General features: G+C 34.9%; 1 protein-coding gene across 28 annotated transcripts in view; it reads right to left on the bottom strand.

Annotated features, from left to right (window-relative positions):
• The window catches only part of Kansl1l (KAT8 regulatory NSL complex subunit 1-like), a 105,913-nt gene that overhangs the window by 1,734 nt on the left and 91,799 nt on the right, over nucleotides 1-12,380 (bottom strand). For 5 of the 28 annotated variants that reach the window (XR_015628790.1, NM_001431334.1, XM_087567082.1 and 2 more), the window contains 5 exons: nucleotides 5,061-5,182; nucleotides 4,767-4,891; nucleotides 3,500-3,554; nucleotides 2,194-2,306; nucleotides 747-915 (listed from right to left, as the gene is read on the bottom strand). Coding sequence is in view for 17 of the 28 variants with exons in the window: in NM_001431334.1 (NP_001418263.1) it covers nucleotides 747-915; nucleotides 2,194-2,306; nucleotides 3,500-3,554; nucleotides 4,767-4,891; nucleotides 5,061-5,182 (584 nt within the window). In the remaining 11 variants the exon portion in view is untranslated. Of the gene's footprint in view, nucleotides 1-429; nucleotides 550-746; nucleotides 916-2,193; nucleotides 2,307-3,499; nucleotides 3,555-4,766; nucleotides 4,910-5,060; nucleotides 5,183-7,000; nucleotides 7,130-12,380 lie in introns of all 28 variants that reach the window. The other 23 variants (XR_015628791.1, NM_001431333.1, NM_001431332.1 and 20 more) reach the window with 9 other exon arrangements.

Below are 12,380 nucleotides of genomic sequence, written 5' to 3' on the forward strand. Positions count from 1 at the left end.
TGTCAGTTTTTATATAATTATTTTTCTAGTATATAAGTTCAGGTTTTTGTTTTCCTCTCATGTCCAAATGAATATACTGAGAATTTCCTGACTTTAAGAATTAGTTCTTGATTTTGCCTTTGCTAGGAAAGAGAACACTCGTCTCTGTTCAGTGTAAGAATACCTGAGCACAGCCCCTATAGGGGTTTCTTATATTTGCTGTACTTCATTTCTACCTCACTGTTATTACAGATACACATTGATTTTTTTTCTTCCTGGATTTTAATTTCTATAGTTCCCCTCTATTTTTGATCTAGCTATTTTTCAATACCTGCAAATGGGGAAAGATGCACGAACTTTGTGTAGTGCTAGGATATACTCTTCTAAAGTAGGACTGGATTTGTGTGGAAACAAACCCATTAGAAGCAGAAAAACAAAAACGGTGCTTACTGTGCACTGTGTGTGAGTCTCCAATGGAAAGATTTGCTCTTTAAAGCAAGTTTGATGGAATCCCCATTCCCTAACAGGTAAGTACGTAGATAGATGAAAGTTGTTACTGATATGCTATGTCTCCAAAAAATAAAAAAAAAAAAATAAAAAGAAATTGTTAATATAATGGAACTAGAGGGTTTCCTGGACATACTAGACTGAACATCTCACTGAATTTGGTCTGTAATGATGCACTTTACAATAAATAATTTCTAACATAAGTGAAATAAAGTTAAAAGGCAATTAAAAGAAAATGCAGTCATATAACGCAGGCTTACCTTGACTTCTTGACCATCATTTAAAGAAAGGGAGTCCTGAGTACACAGACTGTGGCTTTCTGCTGGGAGCTCAAAAGGACTTTCTGCAGCACCCTGCTGAACACTGCCAAGTTCACGTGAGTGTTCCTTCAGAACCAAGTCTTGCCCTTCCACATTTTTACTGTAGGCTCTAGCCGGGAAATAAATGAATGCAGGGCATCACTAGGTCAGTACAGCCTTTTTCTCAACATTTCTACCCAGGTCATCTGGTGACTTCCCAGTGTTGACTTTAGGAAAGTTTTTGTCCAAGGTGTGGGCAGTGCTCCATTGTCGCTAAGCACTCTCACCTTTGTTACTTCATTTTTAAAAGACAAAGGCCATGCACCTGACCTTTACAGTTCTGAACTCTCAAGTTATCCTGTAATTATTTTTATATCATATATGAAATCCTCGTCACATTCTTCCTCTGTATTTCTGGGAAGTTGTGTTTCTAGGATGGGTAAAAGAACAGCAATTCTGGAGTCTCATATTAGGAGAACGTTTTCAACAAACATTTACAGGACTTTAATGTTATTTAGCTAATCGAAAAATGTAAGTTAAGAGACAACTACATTTTGCATGAACTTGCTTTTTTAATTATGGATAAATTTAATATATATTAATATATTTAAAAATATTTATATATTTTAATATATTAAAAGTAATGAAATGTAACTGCAAAAACACTAAAGGTATTCCCCAATAGATAATTACTGTTATATTCTCCCTGAAAGTCTACCTATGGGCTGGTTTCTGGTTTTTAAAACAGGATTTGGTTCTACAGCAAATGCTCTAACTCATTGTCCTCCTGTCTCAGACTCCTGAGTGTGGAACTCTGGGCATACACCTATATCCAATATTTATATTTTTAAAAGTTTCATGAACTCTTTGCCTTTTATACTAAAATAAAATTTCTCAAAGACTTTGCATAGTATTATTTTTGAGTGTTTGCTAAAATGAATTACATAAGCTCCCACGCTAGTGCTGGTCACCATGTAAAGGACATGGAGACAGCTGGCTTTGAGGCTTTGGAGAAGAGGTCCGTCCTCACTGTGCAATCTGGTCCGTCCCCACTGTGCAATCTCTGCCATCTATACTGCCCTTACACTGGGAAGCCCCTGCCTGCCTCAGCCTCCTGACTGCTGGCATGTACCATCATTCCTATATACAATGGCATACTTAGAGAAAAGGTTCCTGTACTTGCTAGGTAAGTAATATAAATAATGATACTGTGGCTAGGAGCATGAAGCTCGTATATAATTTCCCAGATATTTTTAGTGTACATTTGCATATTCAGATGCCACTTTACACAATAGCTGGCACTGTATCTTCTGTTTTCCTTCTTAGTGGTCTTTCTCAAGCTTTGTGGCTAGCTTCTGTTCATTCTTCAAATATTATGGTTTTCATGTTTTAAACTTAAAATACTTGCCTGTTATTTCTTCTGTGCCATTTGCTTTGCTCCCAGAGTGACCACCTAGCTTGCTCTCTCTCTTCGTATTTTCTGTGTCTTAGGGAGAAGACTTCATCAGAAAGATCTTCTATCTGGTAAGATTTGGAAACAGAAGAGGTTCAAATAGTCTCTGTGAGCATGATGCTGTTTAAGCAGCCTGTTCTTGGCCTGTGTTTAATATGTACCTAGATCATAGATGGTTCACAGTGCCCTCCATTTGCCACAGTGTATAGAATCGTTTTGCTTGGGCTGTTGTTGTTTAGGGACAGGAGCTTGCTGTGCAGCTCAAGCTATCTTTGAATATGCACTCTTCCTACCATAACCTCTGGAACACAGAGATTGTAGGCATGTGCTATCTTGCCCAATCTATAAGAAAGCAGTGTTACACTTTATTTATTCCATTGAGTAATTATGGATTATCTTTTATGAAGTACACAGTGTTCTGAGAACATGTTAATGTAAAAAAAAAAAAGTAAAACTGATTAAGGTAAGTCAGTATTCAGTTACTGATTTATCTGGGGTTTTAACTGGGAATTTCTTTTTCCTGGCAGTGATCATTCTGACTTAGCAAGAGTTCAACAAAAAGCAGTGTTCATGAACAGTAAGATTATATGGTAGCTGAAAAACAAGACCATTGGGCATAGGAGCACTGTTAATTAATAGAAACTATATGTGCTTTCTATCTACTTCTAATTTTCATCTAAAGATAGAATCAGTTGTTATATAGTATTTTCCCTCTAACTGTTCTTTTTCATTAGTTCTTTGAAGTTTTGAGTTTTATGCAGTGGGTTTTGATTCCTGCCATTATTCTTAATGTAATGTAATCTATACAAGTTCAGAATCCTTTACCAATAATTTCAGTATCTAAGAATCTGAAAAAGCAGCTTTTCATGCAGTTCACAGCCTGATCTGAAATGCTGTGACAACATTCATTCTTGACGTTTTGTCTCATTAGCTATATATATTTTACTACAGAAGCATTACTATCTAATTATTGCTAGGTCTACCCTTGACTCTTGGCATTAGCACTATAATTGTACATTGACTCTTGGCATTAGCACTATATTTGTACATTGCCCCTCGTATGGGTTGGTTTAGGAGATACACTAAGCTATATTACTTCTGTAGTCAATTTACAAAGAAACTTTATTTAAAAAAATTACTATCCTTTTTAAAAAAATTCTTTAAAAAATCATGATTCATTTTTTAAATGTTTAAATGTTAAATGATTAAAGCTTTATAATATAGAAGGTGCAGTTATCCCATTACACATGAGGCAGCTTACCTCTTCTTTGTTTAAGTTATGTTCATCAAGGGGCTGAAGAACAACCATCCTCCAGCTGTTGAAAATACAAAAGAACTTCAAACAGCTGTCATCCAAATACATCCATTTTATTTCCTATACACAGCTAAATGCACTAGGCTTGCATTTCCTCGAGACTTCCATAATTCAAATGGTTGCATTTTAATAGTTTGTCATTTTAAAGAGAAAAAATATTTTTATAAAAAGGAAATAGAAGATTAATCCTTATACCTTCCAGTGACTAGTCCCTTGAGTATAGCTGCATTTTCTAATTATGTGCTGGCTTTGAATGAACTCAGCGGTAATCTCATAAACTGGCTTTACCAAAAGGAGGAGAAATGTAACCTGATTGATAGTGTTTTCCAGTTTTCTTTGGTAAGGAAGTGTGTGTCATGCCCCCTTGGAATTAGTTACTAGCTGCTTAACAACTAGCTCACAGAACTTTCCTGTGTAGGTTGAAAAGATTGCTTTGGAACACTATCACTACAACAATAGTCCTCACTGTGGAAAATGCCAGTTCTGTATATATGTAACTCTAGTACCCAATAGAGTACCAGGCTTATTCCTCAGACTAACTGTGAAGTAGGAAATGGACTACAGAAATAAATGGAGATAGATCGATGGCAATGTCTATAGCTGGTACCCGGCTCTGTGTTCATCTCCAACTTTTTCTATTCCCTAGTGCCATATTTATGTCTGTAAGAGACTGCTTTTGTTGTTGTTATAAAACATGGCTGCCTTCATTGTAAATGGATACGTATCTTCTCTAGCTCAGCTTTCTTGTATATACTATTCCAAACCTCCATGCCTGGCTAGGCCTTCCATACTTGTGCCCGTGTAGCCACTTTTACCCTCATGGATTGTTTTTATTACTGAATTATAAAGAAATCAGAAATTAATTTTGTTCATAAACATTACTGTTTTAACATACGCAAATATAGTTGTTTTCTTTTAATTCTTTGCAACCAATTATATCTCTATCATAAAAGGTAAGGACTGTATGTTGTAGTTTTTACACTGCTAAAGTCCATGCTAGTAAATATACACAATAAATGAAATCAACTTTATCTCTACACCATAGATAAAACCTGCTTTAAATGCTAACATCAGTTGGTTTAACATAAAGTCTACTTTAACCATTTTCCTTTTGTGCAAATAGGGAAGGGGGGTTATTTGCTCTTAGTTATAACTTGACTCTGAATTTAACTTTACTAAAGGAAGAAGAAAGGAAACATGTAAGTATACGTACCGTGGAGTAAGTATTTCTTTATACTGGAGTTTCTCTAATTTGGCTGGTGCTACTAATGACATGGGAATCACAATGTTATCTATATCGTAAGAGCTCTCACTTCTTAACCTCCTTCTTGCAGTATTCTGCAACACAGAATTGTACTAATTTACAATAACGCTTTAGTTATTGTGGTGATAATACGTCTGGCATGGATTAGCAAAGTAATCCTATAGGCTTTTTACCAGCTTGTTTTCTTTAGAATTCTATAAAGCTACTTTAGAATTTACTGTACACAATTTAAAAGCAACTTACTTGTGAGGATGAATTCTGGGTTCTTGATGTAACATTGGGATTAGAGACAGCAGTAAAATTGCAGTGAGATCCTGGTTCTGAACGTTGGAAAGCAAATTCTTCAAATCTAGTCCTTTCTCCTGCTGTGGAAAGAACCCTTCAGAATGTCACATGTTAAAAATAACCATGTGTATTAGAATTATTTTCCCAAATAAGGGAGAGGTGATTGAACCTTATTTGTTTTTATTTGCTTACTTTTAAAGACATAATCAGAAAACAAAAGAAAATAAAACAAGCATCTTAGCTATATTCTTCTACTAAATATTTCTATATTTTAGGGCCTCAATGTTTTCTGCCTAACGTGTTTTATATGATTGTTCCTTGAGCAGTCTTTTCTTCTGTCTTTTCCTTATCCTTGTGTTTAGACATCCTATGGATTAGAGTGTCAAGATTGACCTTAAGTTTCTTCTTGTCTTTTTTCCTTATTTTTGACTGTCTTATTTTGTGTGAGATTTGCTCAGGTTGATTATCTGAGTTATTTTTATGAATTTTATTTAATCAATTTTAGTAGTAACTTCAAAAGATTCTGGGGTTTTAGTATTTATTTGATATAGCATCTTATAACTTTCATTAATGAAATTCATTTCTCTCTATTCCTATTGCTCTTATTGGTATGTATGTTTCTGTCAAGTTCTGCTTTTGTTCCTACTTCTCAGTATAGTTGTAGTTCACTCATTGAGTGCTCTCATCTGTACTACTCCACTATGAATTGTCAAAAAATATTTTCTTCATAATACAAGATATAATAGGACCACCTCCATATTTACATTTCTTCAGTTGTAAAAAATATTCTTTGTGGTATTTTCTTCACATCAAAATCTACATATAGAAATTAGTAATTGCCTTCCAGTTTTCTTTTGTCCTAGAAGAATTCTTTATCAGGGCAATGTCTTGTTAGGGGGCTGCCTACTCTTATTTTATTCATTTTCTTTTAGTGATCCCCTATCTATTAAATTTGATTATATCATGCATTTTTATTTAGCTAATCTATATTTCACAGTCTGTTACTAAAAGATAATCATTTTCCCCATGTGATCCTTGCTTGTCTGCTCTTAAGTGACAAACAAAATCTCTAGATGAATTTGAGAGCTTGTTCCTTTTGTGCCTCATGTGTTTGATCAGATCATACTGATTATAGGTCCATTTTGATAAGTGAAACTAGATACTCTAGGATACAAAGATAAATGTTGATTCATTGTATAAAATTACAAATTGGTACATTTTGAATGCAATTATTTTCTAATTTATTAAGTTTGTTCGTGTTACTGAAATATTTCACCTGGGAAAGACTTGACTAATGAGTACGATATTATACTCAATAGAACAGTGAGCAGGAACCAAATGTACACAGATTACTTTCTCTTCAAAATATATTTTGCTGTTTTTAATAACTATAGTAACTGTCATCTCCAAAGTCCCTACAACAAATCAACTTAATATTATTAGAACAGCTCTGATTTTCAAGTGTTAGATCTTGTTCATCTTGTAAATGTAAATGGAGAGACTCCTAAGGAGAACTGAAGTTTGTTGGTTGAATCCTGAACACTTTCTCAAAATCTAAGACATTTAGTAATATTCATAAGTTCCTATTAGAGAGCCTTATACTATCTTAGTCTGAGCTTACTCTAACCTTGAAGACTCAATTCAGTACAGGTGACAATTCACAGAAGGCAAGTAACCAAAAACTAGGTAAGAAATAATTAGTTGTCATAAAGTGGACAGATACCCAGCGCTTAAAAATTCCAAATTAAGCCCATGAATATACTCATGGGGACACAGGTGTTTTAGGTAGGTAGTAACTAGTCTGGATTATAAATTCAACAAGACAAGGGTTCTTTGAAGAATATTTTTTCTTTATTTTCAATATTTAAACTAATGGTCACATCTTCAATTTAACCTACCTAATGCTGTTTCACTTAAATGTCTTTTTTTCCTTCCCTGTAATAGTTGGGCAGATGATTGTGACCTTATTTGAGGCTTACATACAGGTGAATATCCATTTCTCCATTGATTCAGAGAAGTACCTTGTACTAAAACAAATGGGGAAAAAAAGAGGCTGTGTGAAGTTTTTGTCCTTTAACAGAGACAGTAAACATGCTAATGTTTCTATTTAAAATGTTGAAATTCTTAATTTATTTGTGCAAAATTACATGGAGTGAAATAAAAACTCAATTAGCAAGAGGGGTGGCTCTTAAAGAAATAATAAATGAAATAGTAGCATTCCCCAAAAGTATTCTCATGAAATGTCCAATTTCCATTTTTATGTTTACTTATTTGTAAGTGGATAAAAAGAAGGTTTTATGTTTTCAATGTCTTCAAAATCAGTGAGCATTGGTTCATTCAGTTCTGTGAATCTTGGATGAATGCCAGTTTAAATACTGAAGTTATCCTTAAATCTGTGAACACTTCAGTACCCAGTGAGCTTCAACATGGTCATGAGATACGGACTCTGAAAGCAAGAACTTTATTTCATCCAACTATGATGAGTACCACTGTTAATTAACTTTAAAAACCTGAATTTTAAATAATTTTAAATCAATATCTCTGCTTCAGTTTCTTCAATATATTTATAATAGCAACTCTCTTGAGAATATGAGGATTCAATATATTAATTACTGAAATAGGTGTTTCTCCTGGAAAATGTGCCATAAATGTTAGCTTTGTTATCATGAGTGCTGTGCGTCTGAACCTCTAGCTCAATCAAGTATTGGTCTAGTGAGTATATTGGCTCCTTTGGGAAACAGGATAAAGGTTTGCAAATGTTGAATGGAATAGAAAAAGTATAAGACTCAAATGTCAGTGTACACTAAGGGCAAAAGAGAAGTCACAGCTAACATTTGTCATGAATCCAGTCACAAATGGTCGATCATCCTACACATAGTAGTCGGATCCTTTGTACATAGGCTTATGCATAGGTGCACATGTTTGTCAGCAAAAGCAGAATATGAATCAGAGTTGATGAAGAATCTGCCAACCGTCCTGTGGACTTTAGCAGAAGTGCAAGGGAAAAGGATTGCCACGCAAATGTGATCTAAAGTGTGTTTTCTTAGACCTACAGGAAAAGAAAAGTGGCCACACAAAGCTGATGGGGAACAGCTGGTGCATTGTGAAAGGCAAGGCAGAGCTCACTCAGCTAGGCCAGCTTCAGAGGTCCTCTGTCACTCGGGTAACAAGATCTAGCTTTCCACAGAGAAATGATAGTTAAGGTAAGGTCCCCATCTTATGGCCCACTTAAAATATTCTGTTTTTCCAACTTCAACCTGAAAACAGAGTTGAATCCAGATCTGCTTTGCTCACTAACTGTAAATAGTAGAACAGTCCTGGCCATAAATACCAACTTCAAATGTGAGTATACAAACTCTTGAATCTTCAGTCCTGACACCATAAATAACGAACTAGACCTGAACAAGCCACCTTAAGAAATAGTTTCTGGTGTGTTCCCTACCTATAGATTAATAATTGGTCTCTTAAAAAACGAGAAAGAAACATGACCTGGAAGCCTCTCCAGAGAAATCTCAGAAATGTAAAATATAATCGTTCAAATTTTAACTTAATGAATTGAGCCATGTAGTGAAATAACCATAGCTAGAGAATCAAAATTTGGGCTGGAAAAGCTTGTCCAGTTGAAAGAACAGAATGAAGAAAAGAAAATGAAGTATGAAAGAACAGAGTAAATAAAGAAGAACATTTGAAGAAACAACTCTGAATTTTCCCTGAATTGCTTACATTAATTCTTCAGATTTCAAAGAATTCACTTGAATGCCAAACAGCAGATTTAAAAAGAAAAAAAAAAATCTGTTGTAAGTCATGGTAGTACAGACAGATAAATATACCCTAAAAGTTACAAGAAAGGAATTTAAAAGAATAGTAAAGGAATAAGGATTAGTGAAACTGGAAATAAGAAAATAATGACCAGGAAAACTATCAAAATTCTAAAGACATTAAAATTTCATTCCATCCAACAAAAGGAAAGAAAGATGTCAGAAGAAAATGTCAAGAATCATCTTCATGTACCTAGACAGCATGACAGTGGAGAGGAAGTTTACGTCAGTGGTATACCTTTACTGGCAGGTGGGTATTTTGAGTGAGTCCCATCTAACTCGCCCTTTAATTATCTTCATTACCTTTTAGGTCATAGTGAGGGGAAAGCTGACAGAATAGCCTGTATAAAGGTTGGGAACAGCTTGGTGAAAACAGCAGGGCCAGTCTCTCTTGTTGGAGCTGAAGGGTCTTCCATTACTCCCCTAACATGACTTGAAAGGATAAAGGTAACAGTTTGGAATCTAAATATCATTGACTATAATGATTGAAGGGAAATACTAACTAGGCTTTCAGTCTAAATAGGTTATAGTGTTGGAGTTAGTGTAGACATAAAGAGATCTCAAAACAAGCTGCATGAAGGAGCCTGAGCACTTGGTTTTGGATTGCTCGAGGTCATGCTTCTCTTATAGGTTATGTTTTACTTAGGTCACACTTCTCTTACTCCTTGCACCTATTCACTGTAAACACATAAAGTTAGACAACTCTGACATACTCTTAATTCACAAAAATCCTGAAACAATACAAAAAGTTTCCATATGCCCTTTACTCATGTACTCAGAGCCTCTTCTGCATGATAGTAAGGTCTTTACATATCCACTCAGTTGTCAAGAATCAGGAAATATTACTGGGTAATGTATAAATCGATTCACCAGTTATTCATGTAATCTAATGAGCTTTAATCATGTGATACATTCCTTAGGTCTTCTCCCTTACTCATACCCTGTAACAGTTGGATAAAAAACAGACCTTTCTATTGGCTTTGCTGCCATCTGCTCTTGGTTGGACTAATCATGTATTTACTTAACTTCACACTTTGACTTTGCCCACTTCCTCGTCTGTAGTCAACGTGACTGTGTAATAGGACAGGGAAAAGTGCTTTAGTAAGCCAAAGACCTGTCTGCTTATCTCACACATTTACTCAGAGGAATACTATGCTATTTGTAGAGACTTGGAAGCACCACATTGTCTTATGTCACCACAGTATGTGTTTATTTCAGTTACTTAAAGTCTTAAGTAGCATATGTCAACAGGTATATGACAACCTACTAGATGATTGTGCCAGTATCTGAATCACCTGAGATATGGACCCTGAAATACAGTCTTGGGTCCCATACCAAACTTCTTGAATCTGCATTAAATATTGTTAGTCTGCATTCTAACAATATTCCTCAAGTAATGTACTTGCATGTTGAGTTTTAAGAACACTGGTCTGGAACCTTCATCTTTGTGTAAATTCCAGAATGGCCATCAATATCTTTATCTTTCTGGAATTCTCTATTTCTCATCTCCCTTAACCTTTCTGCCTTAGCACGTATTATAGATTGTTATGTGTTTCTAATTCTGTAAGAGTTATTCTTGTCTTTGCAGTGTCTGTGCGTGTGTGTGTGTGTGTGTGTGTGTGTGTGTAATTTCTGGTGCTTTATGATTTTCAGCATTCAATAGTATCTTAGCACAAAGATCTTCCCTATATGGAACTCTACTTTTCTTTTAGGCATAGGAAAATTTCTAATGCTCATTTGAGTTGAGAGTGGTAGGGAATAAGAATAGGGGAAAAGAGATAGATAACACACAAAAGAATATTGCAGTGGTTTGCCTAGTAGAATAGCAACATGAAACTCAGGTATTCCAACTCATACGTTTAAATGTGACATATGGCATATCACTACATTATTGCTAGGTTCAATATCAATTATTGCCTAACATTTTATACTGCATCACCACCATTAGAAACAAAATTGCCTTCTCGAATGTGTGTGTTCATTTGTGCATATTCCCTTTCACTCAAAAATATGTACATTTTATAATTATGCATGTCAAACATGAAATCATAATTTACACTAGGACATGTATAAGTATTGTTCTCTCATATCTTCTTCATTATTGTTCAGTGTGATGTAACATTTCTCTGACCATTTAGGTATTCTGTAGCTGCTGCACATCAGTTGTTACTATCAAAAGCAACTACTATTACAGTCTTCACAATACCATCTTTCTGGATTTTAAAAAAGAATTTATTCTCAGAATTAATCTCAATGAGTAGAAGTATGTCATATAGAAGTGCCTGAATATAATCTATATTTTATAATACTACTTCTCTCACCTTAAGCATAGGGAATTGCTCCTTGCTCTAGGCATTTTGAATTTTTTTTATTAACTTTAAAACACAGAGGCTCTTTAATAATGATCTCTCATGAGTTTTGCCTGTGTCAATACTTGGTGCTATTTTAAATGTTCAAGAGTATTGTTTTTATTGTAGTAATAAAAATTTAAAATATTTCAACTTATCAATAGTTTGACAGTCACAAACTGTAAATGTTATATTTTCATTTTTATATAATTATCACCGGCTATATCTAGTTTTTCTGATTCTATATTAGGAGTCACCTCAAATTTGCTTTAATTTGCTAGATGAGAACTAATCTTAGTTGGTTAGTATTGAATTATATAGAGTAGAAATAAAAGGCTGTTGTTACTCAGTGCACAGCCTTTGGCCACTCATTCTGCTCTCTAGCTGTACACTGTGTGATTTGTAATCAAGAATAATACCTGCCTTTTGTTTAAAGGACCTAATATAATTTCAAGTGCCTTTGGATACTGTTGACATATAAGACTACATGTCAAGCATTCGTTTTTCCTGTCATTGGTCTTAAGATTTATATGTATGATTGTTTTGTCTGCATGTATGTATGCCGTCTACATGCCTGGTACATATGGAGGACAGAGAGGGCATAAGGTTCCTCTGGAACTGGACTTACAAATGGTTGTAATCTACCATGTGGGTGTTGGGAACTGAACTCAGGTCCTCTGCAAGAACACATGCTCTTAACTGCTAAGCCATCTCCAGCCCCTTGTCATTTATATGTATAGACTGAACCTCCTTTCTGCACTTTTTGTCTGTCTGTGTCTGTGGGCCTTGGGCCTTTTGTTTATGTGAATTGAATTCCTTTCATTCAGTGCCATCATACTCTAATGATTACAGCTATAAGGCATTCTGGTACATGACACCTTTTGGTCTTTTAAAAATTATATTTGTTGTTTTTCAACATTTTCTCTGATATAAACTTCAGAATGATTTTGTTTAAAGAGAATATTTCAGCCAGGCCTGGTAGCACACACCAAGAACCCCAGAATTTAAGAGGCTGACAAGATGACCAAGAGGTGAGTGAGGACAGCAGACCTGTCTCACCCTGTCCCACTATGGCCTAGAGTAAATAAATATTGTAGACCAGGCTTCCCTAA

This window comes from Rattus norvegicus, chromosome 9 (genome assembly GCF_021556685.1).
Source record: "Rattus norvegicus strain SHRSP/BbbUtx chromosome 9, alternate assembly SHRSP_T2T, whole genome shotgun sequence".
NCBI classification, from domain to species: domain Eukaryota; kingdom Metazoa; phylum Chordata; class Mammalia; order Rodentia; family Muridae; genus Rattus; species Rattus norvegicus.